The sequence below is a fragment of the Salvelinus namaycush genome, unplaced genomic scaffold (assembly GCF_016432855.1).
Source record: "Salvelinus namaycush isolate Seneca unplaced genomic scaffold, SaNama_1.0 Scaffold1223, whole genome shotgun sequence".
Lineage (NCBI taxonomy): Eukaryota > Metazoa > Chordata > Actinopteri > Salmoniformes > Salmonidae > Salvelinus > Salvelinus namaycush.
Window position 1 is genome coordinate 36,183 of NW_024057924.1, and position 16,508 is coordinate 52,690.

Sequence of the window (16,508 nt, forward strand, 5' to 3'; positions counted from 1 at the left end):
GAAGCACGGTGGCTAGGAAAAACTCCCTAGAAAGGCCAGAACCTAGGAAGAAACCTAGAGAGGAACCAGGCTATGAGGGGTGGCCAGTCCTCTTCTGGCTGTGCCGGGTGGAGATTATAACAGAATGGCCAAGATGTCCAAATGGTCATAAATGACCAGCAGGGTCAAATAATAATATTCACAGTGGTTGTCGAGGGTGTAGCAAGTCAGCACCTCAGGAGTAAATGTCAGTTGGCTTTTCATAGCCGATCATTAAGAGTATCTCTACCGCTCCTGCTGTCTCTAGAGAGTTGAAAACAGCAGGTCTGGGACAGGTAGCACGTCCGGTAAACAGGTCAGGGTTCCATAGCCGCAGACAGAACAGTTGAGAGGGATGAGATATGAGAGGGATGAGATATGAGAGGGATGAGATATGAGAGGGATGAGATATGAGAGGGATGAGATATGAGAGGGATGAGAGGGATGAGAGGGATGAGAGGGATGAGAGGGATGAGAGGGATGAGAGAGATGGAGGGATGAGGGGGGATGAGAGAGATGGGGGGTGAGAGGGATGAGAGCGAGAGAGATGGGGGGTATGAGATATGAGAGGGATGGAGGGATGAGATAGGGGGGATGGGGGTGAGAGGGATGAGATCGAGAGAGATGGGGGGTATGAGATATGAGAGAGATGGGGGGTATGAGATATGAGAGAGATGGATGGATGAGAGAGATGGAGGGATGAGATGAGATATGAAAGGGATGATGGGGGATAGGAGGGATGAGAGCGAGAGGGATGAGAGCGAGAGATATGAGAGAGATGGAAGGATGAGATATGAGAGAGATGGAGGGATGAGATATGAGAGGGATGGAGGGATGAGAGAGATGGAGGGATGAGATATGAAAGATATGAGAGGGATGAGTATCTCCAGTAGGAGAGGAGGAACCAGGCGGTTACTGTCACATTGATTTACAGGGATAACAACTCATGCTGCCTACAGACGAAGGGAAAATAACTCATGCTGCCTACAGACGAAGGGAAAATAACTCATGCTGCCTACAGACAAAGGGAAAATAACTCATGCTGCCTACAGACGAAGGGAAAATAACTCATGCTGCCTACAGACAAAGGGAAAATAACTCATGCTGCCTACAGACGAAGGGAAATAACTCATGCTGCCTACAGACAAAGGGAAAAGAGGGAGGTAGAACTCACCGGAACAGGTTCGAGTTTACACATTGAAATGATAGATTTATAGCTGACAAACAGTTCATATATTAAGTTTCTCTTGAAATGGATTATATTTAATTATATTGTATCTGCGCTTTAGTCATGCTATCTGTAGAATTCCCATCCAAACACGGGTACAAAACAAGGATACAGATTTTTATTTTTATTAGATGAACACAGCCGGATAAAAACGATTAAAAGGAAATGATTTCCTGCAGATTCCTTCTGGCTCTAGTCATGTCCATGTCAATAATGTCTTAACAACATATGTCAGCTGGTATATGAGCGATGTGTGTCGGTGTAGCAGGGCTGTGTGGAGAGATCGTTCTTCCACAGAGAGAGAAGGACTGGGGCTGCTTCCTGTCGCCTCTATTTAGGGAAATGACAAACACGCTCACGATCTCCCGGCCTCAGCAGTCTGTTTCATTCTCACGTCTTCTGTTTTTCACACGGCAGGGACTGTTGGAGCTGTCATTTGTAAATGCTAGGGTCCACACATTCTCACGTCTTCTGTTTTTCACACGGCAGGGACTGTTGGAGCTGTCATTTGTAAATGCTAGGGTCCACACATTCTCACGTCTTCTGTTTTTCACACGGCAGGGACTGTTGGAGCTGTCATTTGTAAATGCTAGGGTCCACACATTCTCACTGTAATGTCTCTTTCCTATTGGTGACAGACACACGATATGTTGGCACGGCTTGGTGATGAAAGGACGCTCTCTCTCACACCTCTCTCTCTCTCTCTCTCCCTCTTCCTTTCCTTCTGTCATCTCTCACACCTCTCTCTCTCTCTCTCTCTCTCTTCCTTTCCTTCTGTCATCTCTCTCTCTCTCTCTCTCTCTTCCTTTCCTTCTGTCATCTCTCTCAGCCTCTCCCAGGTGGGTTGGCATGGCCCAGTGATGAACAGTGCGGCAGTGCCCGGCAGCCCGGAGTTCTCCTCATGCCCACTGCCCGACTGGCGAGAGTTCTGCGAGCTCCATGCCCGTGCCTCCGCCGCCGACTTTGCCCACAAGTTCCACCGCTTCTTGTCAGAGAACCCGTGCTACGACTCCCCGGGCGCCGACAGCAGCTTCTCGCAGCACTTCGCCAGACACTTCCTGGAGTGTTTCTCTGCTGCTGTTACCCAGGCCAGGGACCACCAGGCCTCGCTCTTGCCAGGGGACGACGACTCCAACGCTCCCCCCAAATACAGCATTGTTCCCTTCCTGGGCATCCAGGGCTGCCCCTTGTCCTACGGACACAACGACCTCTACCAGCGGCGCAAGGAAGCCGGTGCCTCCAGCGAGTCCCTGGACAGTATGGACAGTGGAGGTTTAGGACTAGAAGGGATAGGCAGTTCCTCCTCCATGGCTATGGCCACCTCCCGCATCCCCCAGCCCGCCCACAAGCCCTCTGCTCTGGGCCAGTCACGCAGCTCAGAGGACGTGTCAGTGGAACACCCCAAGGCCCGCTTCAAGAAGGGATTCTCTCTGAGGAACATGAGTCTGTGTGTGGTGGACGGGGTAAAGGAGATCTGGCACCGCCACGCCTCCCCTGAACCAGAGCCTGTCGGAGGGTCCGGAGGGGTCAGACGGGCCAACGGAGGAGGAGGGGAGCATGGGGGGGAGAGATGGTCCCAGAGACTGCGTCTTCCCAGGGGGTCTCAGGGGCACAAGGCTGAGCTGCTGGAGATCCAGAGAGAGGGGGCTCTGCGTTACATGGTAGCTGATGATACTAACTGTATAGGGGTGCCTCAGTGGCAGAAGTGTAGGTTGCTGCTGAGGAAGACCAGGAGGGACGAAGGGGGTGACAAGTTCCTGTTGGAGTTCTATGTGCCACCCAAGGTAGAGTTCCATAATGGATGTGGACACAAACACACAAACACACACTGTCATATTTGTCTGTGGGCTTCACAGATCACTGGTTCTGCCCTTAAGGTGAGGAAATAAGACTGAAGCTGTTTACATCTCTGCTCTCCCTTGATACCAGGGGGCCCAAGGATAGGTGGGGTTGTGGGAGGGAGGGAGGGAGAGAAGGGAGGGAGGGAGGGAGAGAGAGAAGGGGGTAGAGCTGGAGTGAGTGAGAGGGAGGGCGGGCAAGCGGGAGAGCTGGAGGGAGGGAGAAGAGGATAGAGCTGGAGGGAGGAGGGGGATGAAAGGAAGAGGATAAAGGGAGGGAAAGAAGGGGGTAGAGCTGGAGGGGGATGGAGGGATTTCTGAAGGACCTCAAATCAGGCAGCTTGGTAAGCAGCGGACTCAGGGGAAACGCACTCAGGAACACATGGCTTGCCGGGGAGAGATACAGTATGAGGATTTTATTTATTTAATCTTTATTTAAACAGGGAGTCACATTGAGATTAAAATCTGTTTTATAAGAGAGCCCTGTACACATGACAATAAAAAAACGGAATATTAAAACGTGTATAAAACAATCAAATTCAGCACAATAAAAAAATAAATAATAATAAACATTTTAAAACAATCACATTCAACTACATAGGGGTCCTCAATCAATAATTTAAACTTCCTGAGTGGCACCAGCACATCAAACTGCAGTGAACTCTCCAGAATGTTCCACAAATTTGGGGAATAAAAACAAAATGCAGATTTTTCCCAAATCTGTGGAGACTGGAGGGATCTCTACTGTTATCCATTCCTGTGAACGGGTTTGGTCATTTATGATTTTTACTTTAATGAATAAGGTTATTATATAGAGGGAGTTTCTGTAAGATTTATTTATTTACAAGGCAGAGAATGCAGCTTTCTTCTTACAGAGGTCCGTCCCACATTTAGTAGAAATGAAGCTAATTCTATCGATTAGAAACACTAAATCAGGGATGAACAACTTTTGATTTGGGGGGTGTGGGGGGGGGGCACAAAACATCTGAAGTTATCATCGCCACCACACTATATAAAGAGACACGAATGTCACACGGACGGACGGGGGGGTACGATGACATGTCCTGATGGGCTGTGTCACATCTACAACCGTCTCCGTTCCTCTAGAAGGTGCCGTGCAAATCCTGAAAACTGATTCAGTCACTGAGGTGGAGAGAACCCCACTTGTTGTTGTGATTCAGGTCCACTGGCCACCAAGACACTGTGTTCCCTAAAGACGTACAAGTCCACGGCTCAACAGTGATCTGCTTCACTACGGTTGTCTTATCAGGGCCCGTATCCACAAAGCCTCTTAGAGTAGGATCAGGACAGAGAACAGAGGTCTGGATGGTGGATCAGGACAGAGAACAGTGGTCTGGATGGTGGATCAGGACAGAGAACAGAGGTCTGGATGGTGGATCAGGACAGAGATGGTGGATCAGGACAGAGATGGTGGATCAGGACAGAGATGGTGGATCAGGACAGAGATGGTGGATCAGGACAGAGAAGTGGTCTGGATGGTGGATCAGGACAGAGAACAGTGGTCTGGATGGTGGATCAGGACAGAGAAGTGGTCTGGATGGTGGATCAGGACAGAGAACAGAGGTCTGGACGGTGGATCAGGATAGAGAACAGAGGTCTGGATGGTGGATCAGGACAGAGATGGTGGATCAGGACAGAGAACAGTGGTCTGGATGGTGGATCAGGACAGAGAACAGAGGTCTGGATGGTGGATCAGGACAGAGAACAGTGGTCTGGATGGTGGATCAGGACAGAGAACAGAGGTCTGGATGGTGGATCAGGACAGAGATGGTGGATCAGGACAGAGATGGTGGATCAGGACAGAGATGGTGGATCAGGACAGAGAAGTGGTCTGGATGGTGGATCAGGACAGAGAAGTGGTCTGGATGGTGGATCAGGACAGAGAACAGTGGTCTGGATGGTGGATCAGGACAGAGAAGTGGTCTGGATGGTGGATCAGGACAGAGAACAGAGGTCTGGACGGTGGATCAGGATAGAGAACAGAGGTCTGGATGGTGGATCAGGACAGAGATGGTGGATCAGGACAGAGAACAGTGGTCTGGATGGTGGATCAGGATAGAGAACAGTGGTCTGGACGGTGGATCAGGACAGAGATGGTGGATCAGGACAGAGAACAGTGGTCTGGATGGTGGATCAGGACAGAGATGGTGGATCAGGACAGAGAACAGAGGTCTGGATGGTGGATCAGGACAGAGATGGTGGATCAGGACAGAGAACAGTGGTCTGGATGGTGGATCAGGATAGAGAACAGTGGTCTGGACGGTGGATCAGGACAGAGAACAGTGGTCTGGATGGTGGATCAGGACAGAGAACAGTGGTCAGGATGGTGGATCAGGACAGAGAACAGTGGTCTGGATGGTGGATCAGGACAGAGAACAGTGGTCTGGATGGTGGATCAGGACAGAGAACAGAGGTCTGGATGGTGGATCAGGACAGAGAACAGTGGTCTGGATGGTGGATCAGGACAGAGATGGTGGATCAGGACAGAGAACAGTGGTCTGGATGGTGGATCAGGATAGAGAACAGTGGTCTGGATGGTGGATCAGGACAGAGAACAGTGGTCTGGATGGTGGATCAGGACAGAGATGGTGGATCAGGACAGAGAACAGTGGTCTGGATGGTGGATCAGGATAGAGAACAGTGGTCTGGATGGTGGATCAGGATAGAGAACAGTGGTCTGGATGGTGGATCAGGACAGAGATGGTGGATCAGGACAGAGAACAGTGGTCTGGATGGTGGATCAGGACAGAGATGGTGGATCAGGACAGAGAACAGTGGTCTGGATGGTGGATCAGGACAGAGATGGTGGATCAGGACAGAGAACAGTGGTCTGGATGGTGGATCAGGACAGAGAACAGAGGTCTGGATGGTGGATCAGGACAGAGATGGTGGATCAGGACAGAGAACAGTGGTCTGGATGGTGGATCAGGACAGAGAACAGAGGTCTGGATGGTGGATCAGGACAGAGATGGTGGATCAGGACAGAGAACAGTGGTCTGGATGGTGGATCAGGACAGAGAACAGTGGTCTGGATGGTGGATCAGGACAGAGAACAGTGGTCAGGATGGTGGATCAGGACAGAGAACAGAGGTCTGGATGGTGGATCAGGACAGAGAACAGTGGTCTGGATGGTGGATCAGGACAGAGAACAGAGGTCTGGATGGTGGATCAGGACAGAGATGGTGGATCAGGACAGAGAACAGTGGTCTGGATGGTGGATCAGGATAGAGAACAGTGGTCTGGACGGTGGATCAGGACAGAGAACAGTGGTCTGGATGGTGGATCAGGACAGAGAACAGTAGTCTGGATGGTGGATCAGGACAGAGAACAGTGGTCTGGATGGTGGATCAGGACAGAGAACAGTGGTCTGGATGGTGGATCAGGACAGAGATGGTGGATCAGGACAGAGAACAGTGGTCTGGATGGTGGATCAGGACAGAGAACAGTGGTCTGGATGGTGGATCAGGACAGAGAACAGTGGTCAGGATGGTGGATCAGGACAGAGATGGTGGATCAGGACAGAGAACAGAGGTCTGGATGGTGGATCAGGACAGAGATGGTGGATCAGGACAGAGAACAGTGGTCTGGATGGTGGATCAGGATAGAGAACAGTGGTCTGGATGGTGGATCAGGACAGAGAACAGTGGTCTGGATGGTGGATCAGGACAGAGATGGTGGATCAGGACAGAGAACAGTGGTCTGGATGGTGGATCAGGATAGAGAACAGTGGTCTGGATGGTGGATCAGGACAGAGAACAGTGGTCTGGATGGTGGATCAGGACAGAGATGGTGGATCAGGACAGAGAAGTGGTCTGGATGGTGGATCAGGACAGAGAACAGAGGTCTGGATGGTGGATCAGGACAGAGAACAGTGGTCTGGACGGTGGATCAGGATAGAGATGGTGGATCAGGACAGAGAACAGTGGTCTGGACGGTGGATCAGGATAGAGAACAGTGGTCTGGACGGTGGATCAGGACAGAGAACAGTGGTCTGGATGGTGGATCAGGACAGAGAACAGAGGTCTGGATGGTGGATCAGGACAGAGATGGTGGATCAGGACAGAGAACAGTGGTCTGGATGGTGGATCAGGATAGAGAACAGTGGTCTGGATGGTGGATCAGGACAGAGAACAGTGGTCTGGATGGTGGATCAGGACAGAGATGGTGGATCAGGACAGAGAACAGTGGTCTGGATGGTGGATCAGGACAGAGAACAGTGGTCTGGATGGTGGATCAGGACAGAGAACAGTGGTCTGGATGGTGGATCAGGACAGAGAACAGTGGTCTGGATGGTGGATCAGGACAGAGAACAGAGAACAGTGGTCTGGATGGTGGATCAGGACAGAGAACAGTGGTCTGGATGGTGGATCAGGACAGAGAACAGAGAACAGTGGTCTGGATGGTGGATCAGGACAGAGATGGTGGATCAGGACAGAGAACAGTGGTCTGGATGGTGGATCAGGACAGAGAACAGTGGTCTGGATGGTGGATCAGGACAGAGAACAGTGGTCTGGATGGTGGATCAGGACAGAGAACAGAGAACAGTGGTCTGGATGGTGGATCAGGACAGAGAACAGTGGTCTGGATGGTGGATCAGGACAGAGAACAGAGAACAGTGGTCTGGATGGTGGATCAGGACAGAGATGGTGGATCAGGACAGAGAACAGTGGTCTGGATGGTGGATCAGGATAGAGAACAGTGGTCTGGATGGTGGATCAGGACAGAGAACAGTGGTCTGGATGGTGGATCAGGACAGAGAACAGTGGTCTGGATGGTGGATCAGGACAGAGAACAGAGAACAGTGGTCTGGATGGTGGATCAGGACAGAGAACAGTGGTCTGGATGGTGGATCAGGACAGAGAACAGAGAACAGTGGTCTGGATGGTGGATCAGGATAGAGATCATACTAATAATATTGTATGGACAGATCCTAGATAAGCACTAGATCAGCACTGAGACACAAAAAATGTATTTAACCTTTTAATTTAACTAGGCGAGTCAGTAAAGAACAAATTCTTATTTACAATGACGGCCTACCCCAGGCCAAACCCGGACGAAGCCGGGCCAATTGTGCACCGCCCTATGGGACTCCCAATCACGGCCGGATGTGATACTTTGTGGCTATATGGGTCCAGGTTCTCACAAGACTTAGTATCTGAGGCATGAAGTCTCACTTGCCCGGCCCCGGTCTGGTCCGGATGCTCTGCCTCTGCTTCAGGCCCCATCAGCACACCGTTAATCTCCCAGCAGACAGAGAGACAGATGGACAGACAGACTATGGAAGAACACACAATACTCTTGTCACACAGTACACTTCAGGCAGCCTGATAACAAGACGAAGGAGGCATAGCCAGAAAAGACAGAGGACCAGTACCAAAATGCTTCCTTCTCTCCTTAACTCCTTGGAAGATTTGACTTCCTATAGAACTAGTCTCCTTCGTGGTGCTTTAATCAATCCAGTCATGTCAGATGAAAGTAGTCAAACTGTTTTTCAGGCACAGTTTTTGAATGGAGTCACGATATTGTTGACTGTTGCCAATGATGTGATGTGATCTCAGTGGGGCAAGAGGAACAGGAAATATCCCTTTAGATACAGGAAGTGCCCTTTTTATATTCTTCCCCCAGAGATGAGCTGAGGGGAGGACTCAGGACAGCCAGTCAGTCATACAGGGAGATGAGCTGAGGGGAGGACAGACTGGATGATCCAGTCAGATCAACTGACAAGCATCTACTACAATACCTACAGCCGCTCAGATGCACACACACACACACACACACACACAAAGAGCACATTTAAATTGAAATCTAAAAGGAATGTGATCTGTGTGTGTGTCCAACAGTCGTCAAAGCCCAAGGTGAGCATCCCTCTGTCTGCCATCGTGGAGGTGAGGACCACCATGCCCCTGGAGATGCCTGACAAAGACAATACCTTCGTCCTGAAGGTAAGGGTAAGAAATCATAACACAACCCTGTCTTCTCTCTGTTCTCTCTCACACTACCCTGTCTTCTCCCTGTTCGGTTCTCTCTCACAACACCACCCGGTCCTCTCTCTGTTCTCTCTCACACCACCCTGTCTTCTCCCTGTTCTCTCTCACACTACCCTGTCTTCTCCCTGTTCGGTTATCTCTCGCAACACCACCCTGTCTTCTCCCTGTTCGGTTCTCTCACAACACAACCCTGTCTTCTCCCTGTTCTCTCTCACAACATTACCCTGTCTTCTCTCTGTTCTGTTCTCTCACAACATTACCCTGTCTTCTCCCTGTTCGGTTCTCTCTCACAACACAACCCTGTCTTCTCCCTGTTCGGTTATCTCTCGCAACACCACCCTGTCTTCTCCCTGTTCTCTCTCACACTACCCTGTCTTCTCCCTGTTCTCTCTCACACTACCCTGTCTTCTCCCTGTTCGGTTCTCTCTCACAACACTACCCTGTCTTCTCCCTGTTATCTCTCGCAACACCACCCTGTCTTCTCCCTGTTCGGTTATCTCTCGCAACACCACCCTGTCTTCTCCCTGTTCGGTTCTCTCTCGCAACACCACCCTGTCTTCTCCCTGTTCGGTTCTCTCTCGCAACACTACCCTGTCTTCTCCCTGTTCGGTTCTCTCTCGCAACACTACCCTGTCTTCTCCCTGTTCGGTTCTCTCTCGCAACACCACCCTGTCTTCTCCCTGTTATCTCTTACACCACCCTGTCTTCTCCCTGTTATCTCTTACACCACCCTGTCTTCTCCCTGTTATCTCTTACACCACCCTGTCTTCTCCCTGTTCGGTTATCTCTCGCAACACCACCCTGTCTTCTCCCTGTTATCTCTTACACCACCCTGTCTTCTCCCTGTTCGGTTCTCTCTCTTACACCACCCTGTCTTCTCCCTGTTCGGTTATCTCTCGCAACACCACCCTGTCTTCTCCCTGTTATCTCTTACACCACCCTGTCTTCTCCCTGTTCGGTTCTCTCTCTTACACTACCCTGTCTTCTCCCTGTTCGGTTCTCTCTCTTACACTACCCTGTCTTCTCCCTGTTCGGTTCTCTCTCACAACACTACCCTGTCTTCTCCCTGTTCGGTTCTCTCTCACAACATTACCCTGTCTTCTCCCTGTTCGGTTCTCTCTCACAACACTACCCTGTCTTCTCCCTGTTCGGTTATCTCTCGCAACACCACCCTGTCTTCTCCCTGTTCGGTTCTCTCTCGCAACACCACCCTGTCTTCTCCCTGTTCGGTTCTCTCTCGCAACACCACCCTGTCTTCTCCCTGTTCGGTTCTCTCTCGCAACACCACCCTGTCTTCTCCCTGTTCGGTTCTCTCTCGCAACACCACCCTGTCTTCTCCCTGTTCGGTTCTCTCTCGCAACACCACCCTGTCTTCTCCCTGTTCGGTTCTCTCTCACAACACCACCCTGTCTTCTCCCTGTTCGGTTCTCTCTCACAACACCACCCTGTCTTCTCCCTGTTCGGTTATCTCTCGCAACACCACCCTGTCTTCTCCCTGTTCGGTTCTCTCTCGCAACACCACCCTGTCTTCTCCCTGTTCGGTTCTCTCTCTCACACTACCCTGTCCTCTCCCTGTTCTCTCTCACACTACCCTGTCTTCTCCCTGTTCGGTTATCTCTCGCAAGACTACCCTGTCTTCTCCCTGTTCGGTTATCTCTCGCAAGACTACCCTGTCTTCTCCCTGTTCGGTTCTCTCTCGCAACACCACCCTGTCTTCTCCCTGTTCTCTCTCACAACATTACCCTGTCTTCTCCCTGTTCTCTCTCACACCACCCTGTCTTCTCCCTGTTCTCTCTCACACTTCCCTGTCTTCTCCCTGTTCGGTTATCTCTCGCAACACCACCCTGTCTTCTCCCTGTTCGGTTATCTCTCGCAACACTACCCTGTCTTCTCCCTGTTCGGTTATCTCTCGCAACACCACCCTGTCTTCTCCCTGTTCGGTTCTCGCTCGCAAACACCACCCTGTTCGGTTATCTCTCGCAACACCACCCTGTCTTCTCCCTGTTCGGTTATCTCTCGCAACACTACCCTGTCTTCTCCCTGTTCGGTTCTCTCTCGCAACACCACCCTGTCTTCTCCCTGTTCAGTTATCTCTCGCAACACTACCCTGTCTTCTCCCTGTTCGGTTATCTCTCGCAACACTACCCTGTCTTCTCCCTGTTCAGTTCTCTCTCGCAACACTACCCTGTCTTCTCCCTGTTCGGTTATCTCTCGCAACACTACCCTGTCTTCTCCCTGTTCGGTTATCTCTCGCAACACCACCCTGTCTTCTCCCTGTTCGGTTATCTCTCGCAACACCACCCTGTCTTCTCCCTGTTCGGTTATCTCTCGCAACACTACCCTGTCTTCTCCCTGTTCGGTTCTCTCTCGCAACACCACCCTGTCTTCTCCCTGTTATCTCTTACACTATCCTGTCTTCTCCCTGTTCGGTTCTCTCTCGCAACACCACCCTGTCTTCTCCCTGTTCGGTTCTCTCTCGCAACACCACCCTGTCTTCTCCCTGTTCGGTTATCTCTCGCAACACCACCCTGTCTTCTCCCTGTTCGGTTATCTCTCGCAACACTACCCTGTCTTCTCCCTGTTCGGTTATCTCTCGCAACACCACCCTGTCTTCTCCCTGTTCGGTTATCTCTCGCAACACCACCCTGTCTTCTCCCTGTTCGGTTATCTCTCGCAACACCACCCTGTCTTCTCCCTGTTCGGTTCTCTCTCGCAACACCACCCTGTCTTCTCCCTGTTCGGTTCTCTCTCACACTACCCTGTCTTCTCCCTGTTATCTCTCGCAACACCACCCTGTTCGGTTCTCTCTCACACTACCCTGTCTTCTCCCTGTTCGGTTCTCTCTCACACTACCCTGTCTTCTCCCTGTTATCTCTCGCAACACCACCCTGTTCGGTTATCTCTCGCAACACTACCTTGTCTTCTCCCTGTTATCTCTTACACCACCCTGTCTTCTCCCTGTTCGGTTCTCTCTCGCAACACCACCTTATTGACACGACTACCTGACCTGACAAACCAAACTAACAGCGTACTTCTCTTTCTTGCAGTGTGTTCAGAAGTCTCTCTGTCTCCCCTCTGGACTCCCACAGTAACTGTTCTGTTCTGTGGTCTGTTTTCTCTCCACAGGTGGAAAATGGAGGTGAATATATCCTGGAGACCATCGACTCGCTGCAGAAAACCTCCTGGGTTGCTGACATCCAGGACTGCATGGACCCTGGGTAAATGGAGGGATAAATATTTACTGTTCACTGAGTGAGGGAACAGCACACAGTCATTAATCACCCAGTAAGAGTTTTTGACAGATCCCTCTCTCATGCTCGGGAGTTTTTCTGGTACAGTGAGTTTGTCTGTTCAGTCCAGGCATGTATTTAGACAGCCATAAACAGAGATACATGTTGTGTGTCCCTGTACATTTACCTGTATGTGTGTGTGCTGTGTGTCCCCCTGTACATTTACCTGTGTGTGTGTGACACAGGGACAGTGGAGATGACATTGAGCTGGCGTCATGTCCCCACGGCCAGGCGTCTAAAGAGTTCTCCATGGTGTCCTCCTGCAGCTGTGAGCTTCTGTCAGAGGGTGAGACATACACACACACATACGCACACACACACACGCGCACACACACGCGCGCGCGCGCACGGACACACGCGCGCACGGACACACGCACGCACGCACACACACGTAACCTAACCTCATACATTGCCTTTTGAGGGAAATGAATGTGCTGTCAACTTGGCTGCTGTGTAAGGTTGTCGTGTATGTACAGTATCTTTATAATGTTGTGTTTTTTGTGTCCAGGTGTTCATCGTACCCCTGAGAGATCCTGTGGATCAGCAACAACAGAACTGTATAGCGCCCCCTCTGTCCGCTGCAGAGAACTACCCTTCACCCAGCACCCTTCCCATGTCCCCCTGGAGCGCTTCCTCCAGCCCCCAGAGGCCCAGGGGAAAAGCCCCACAGCAGGTAAGGGGAACATGAATGGTGCTTGCAACGTGAGGATCAGTTCCCGGGGGTCACACCTACGTAAACTGTCTCTTTGGATAAAATCAGGGGGTGAAGGTAAGACAGCAGCACAGACAGAAGGGGAAACCCAGACATGTCACAAGGGGCTATAAAGCTGAAGCATCTGTTTTTAGAATGTTTCCTCACCACCAAATATGGTAGTGAGAGGAAGTCCAGTCGCGGGTAGTGGGAGAGAGGATGGAACTAGGTGAAACTGGGCTGACATTCTGCACATTTTCTCATCGATGTAACATCTGATCTCAATAAATGTTTCTGCTTTTTTTTTTAGGAATACAGTGCACGATAGACTTGACGCTTTGCAAGGTCGAATTGAGTTTGTGCACACTTCACAGATGAGGTGTTCCCTAACGGAAATATGCAAATACATGCTAGCTCGTGCCAGTAGGATCTCGCTAGCTCGTGCCAGTAGGATCACGCTAGCTCGTGCCAGTAGGATCACGCTAGCTCGTGCCAGTAGGATCACGCTAGCTCGTGCCAGTAGGATCACGCTAGCTCGTGCCAGTAGGATCCCGCTAGCTCGTGCCAGTAGGATCCCGCTAGCTCGTGCCAGTAGGATCCCGCTAGCTCGTGCCAGTAGGATCCCGCTAGCTCGTGCCAGTAGGATCCCGCTAGCTCGTGCCAGTAGGATCCCGCTAGCTCGTGCCAGTAGGATCCCGCTAGCTCGTGCCAGTAGGATCCCGCTAGCTCGTGCCAGTAGGATCCCGCTAGCTCGTGCCAGTAGGATCCCGCTAGCTCGTGCCAGTAGGATCCCGCTAGCTCGTGCCAGTAGGTTCACGCTAGCTCGTGCCAGTAGGATCCCGCTAGCTCGTGCCAGTAGGATCCCGCTAGCTCGTGCCAGTAGGTTCACGCTAGCTCGTGCCAGTAGGATCCCGCTAGCTCGTGCCAGTAGGATCCCGCTAGCTCGTGCCAGTAGGATCCCGCTAGCTCGTGCCAGTAGGATCCCGCTAGCTCGTGCCAGTAGGATCCCGCTAGCTCGTGCCAGTAGGATCCCGCTAGCTCGTGCCAGTAGGATCACGCTAGCTCGTGCCAGTAGGATCCCGCTAGCTCGTGCCAGTAGGATCCCGCTAGCTCGTGCCAGTAGGATCCCGCTAGCTCGTGCCAGGCTCTGCCCGCCTGCTTGCTTCTACCCACTATGATTAATTTGCTCCCACTGTAAACGACACAGATGAACTATCTTGGGTTGGTCAAAAATATGTTTGATGGTTCGGTACGAAATAAATAGTGAGGGTACGCCGTACCGGTAAAACATGAGCCTATCACAATAATTAAACCAAAATGTCCAGAACTGTAGGCTATCGGCACTTTTTATCATTACCACATGTCAGAGGCCACGTCAGAGGCCACGTCAGAGGCCACGTCAGAGGCCACGTCAGAGGCCACGTCAGAGGCCACGTCAGAGGCCACGTCAGAGGCCACGTCAGAGGCCACGTCAGAGGCATGACTCCCAAGTGAATGGACTTTAACAGGTGGTGTAGCCTATGCTCCGAAATGCGACGTGGTTCGACGAGAACACTGACATGTTGTCAAGGCAGAGATGAGTGGCCGACACTGAGAGACGTGTGGACAGCGGTGGACGCATAAATGGCCTAATGACATTCGTCAAATGTCATGACACTTTGTGATGTTTTGTGTAACAGATGTCTCGTTCCATTCGCCAGTGAGGCTGATATGTTGTAAGTGGATGAACGTGCGCCGGTATAGCCTAGTGAAGGAGTCCTTTTTGAGGTGATTGACAACCACATGAAAACATCATGACCTTGTGTTTATGCCACAATAAAAGGTTTTAAATGTGTTAAAAGTTAAATTACACATTTTTACAACTAGCTCCATAGAGATTCTATTGATAGGGATTCTATGTGTAAATCTATGATTAGGCCCCGTAACACTCATGGCCCCGTAACACTCATGGCCCCGTAACACTCATGGCCCCGTAACACTCATGGCCCCGTAACACTCATGGCCCCGTAACTCTCATGGCCCCGTAACAGTAAGGCCCGTAACACTCATGGCCCCGTAACACTCATGGCCCTGTAACACTCATGGCCCACTCATGCACATATAGCAGGTAACCCTGGATACGTGTCTGCTAAATGCCATATCATTATTATACCCTGAGTGTACAAAACATTCCATGACAGATTGACCAGGTGAATCCAGGTGAGATCTATGATCCCTTATTGATGTCACTTGTTAAATCCACTTCAATCAGTGTAGATGAAGAGGAGGAGACAGGTTAAAGAAGGAGTTTAAAGCCTTGAGACAATTGAGACATGGATTGTGTATGTGTGCCATTCAGAGGGTGAATGTACAAGACAAAATATTTAAGTTCCTTTTGAACAGGGTATGGTAGTAGGTACCAGGCGCACCGGTTTGAGTGTGCCAAGAACTGCAACGCTGCCGGGTTTTTCTTCCTGTTCTGTTTCCTCTGCATGTCAAGAATGGTCCCCCACCCAAAGGACATCCAGCCAACTTGACACAACTGTGGGAAGCATTGGAGTCAACATGGGCCCTGCGGAACGCTTTCGACACCTTGTGAAGTCCACGCCGCGACAAATTAAGGCTGTTCTGAGGACAAAAGGGGATGCAACTCAATATCAATAAGGTGTGGTCTACCTTTTATCATGTGATCTCTCATCTTTGTCTCCTCCCTTCAGGGGTTCTAGGTGACGGGGCGACTGAGGCGGAGGCGGACCCCAGCCTGGCCGAGTACCCATGGTTCCACGGGACATTGTCACGCGTGCGTGCTGCCCAACTGGTGCTGGCGGGCGGAGCTAGGAGCCACGGGCTGTTTGTGATTCGCCAAAGTGAGACGCGCCCGGGAGAGTACGTCCTCACCTTTAACTTCCAGGGCAAAGCTAAGGTGAGCCAATCACAGAAAGGGAAACACCAAGGTCAGCCATTCGCAGACAGGGCAACGCCAAGGTCAGCCAATCGCAGGCGGTTTACCTCTACCTCCTCCCCTTCACATGCACTGATCTTCAATCATAAGATGCCAACGGAAAGATTTGCTTTCAGGAAACAGGACAGGTTGCTGCCAGCCTATTGAGAAGGTCCCTGTTTAGCCCAGACCTAAGTAGTGGTGTGGATATTATGGGCATGCACACTGTAAAGTGGGATAGGCCAAATTCCAAATGGACCCCTACGCACTTGTGGAGATCTGAGAGGATTTGATTGGTATAAGCAATATGGTTTAACTTATATCTAGCCTATCACAGGACAAGGTGGATGGAGCTATTACCATATTGCTTACACTAATCAAATCCAGTCAGATCTCTACATGGGAAGTAGGTCTTTAGGGGCTGGTTTGCGATTGGACCGTGTCTTCTAGTAGAGTGAGAAACACTCCCATGCAGGTCTGAACAGGTCTGTTCCCATGCTCTCTCTTCTCCCCTC

The 16,508-nt window shown here is 51.0% G+C and overlaps 1 protein-coding gene across 1 annotated transcript in view; it reads left to right on the top strand.

The window, feature by feature from the left end:
- LOC120036159 (SH2B adapter protein 2) overlaps window positions 1-16,508 on the top strand; it is a 36,485-nt gene that overhangs the window by 17,753 nt on the left and 2,224 nt on the right. Inside the window, exons 2-9 of the mRNA XM_038982630.1 lie at window positions 2,076-3,030; window positions 8,946-9,047; window positions 12,219-12,310; window positions 12,568-12,668; window positions 12,891-13,055; window positions 14,441-14,543; window positions 14,753-14,772; window positions 15,770-15,975. Of these exons, the coding sequence (XP_038838558.1) occupies window positions 2,107-3,030; window positions 8,946-9,047; window positions 12,219-12,310; window positions 12,568-12,668; window positions 12,891-13,055; window positions 14,441-14,543; window positions 14,753-14,772; window positions 15,770-15,975 (1,713 nt within the window). The 5' untranslated portion in view covers window positions 2,076-2,106. The remainder of the gene's footprint in view (window positions 1-2,075; window positions 3,031-8,945; window positions 9,048-12,218; window positions 12,311-12,567; window positions 12,669-12,890; window positions 13,056-14,440; window positions 14,544-14,752; window positions 14,773-15,769; window positions 15,976-16,508) is intronic.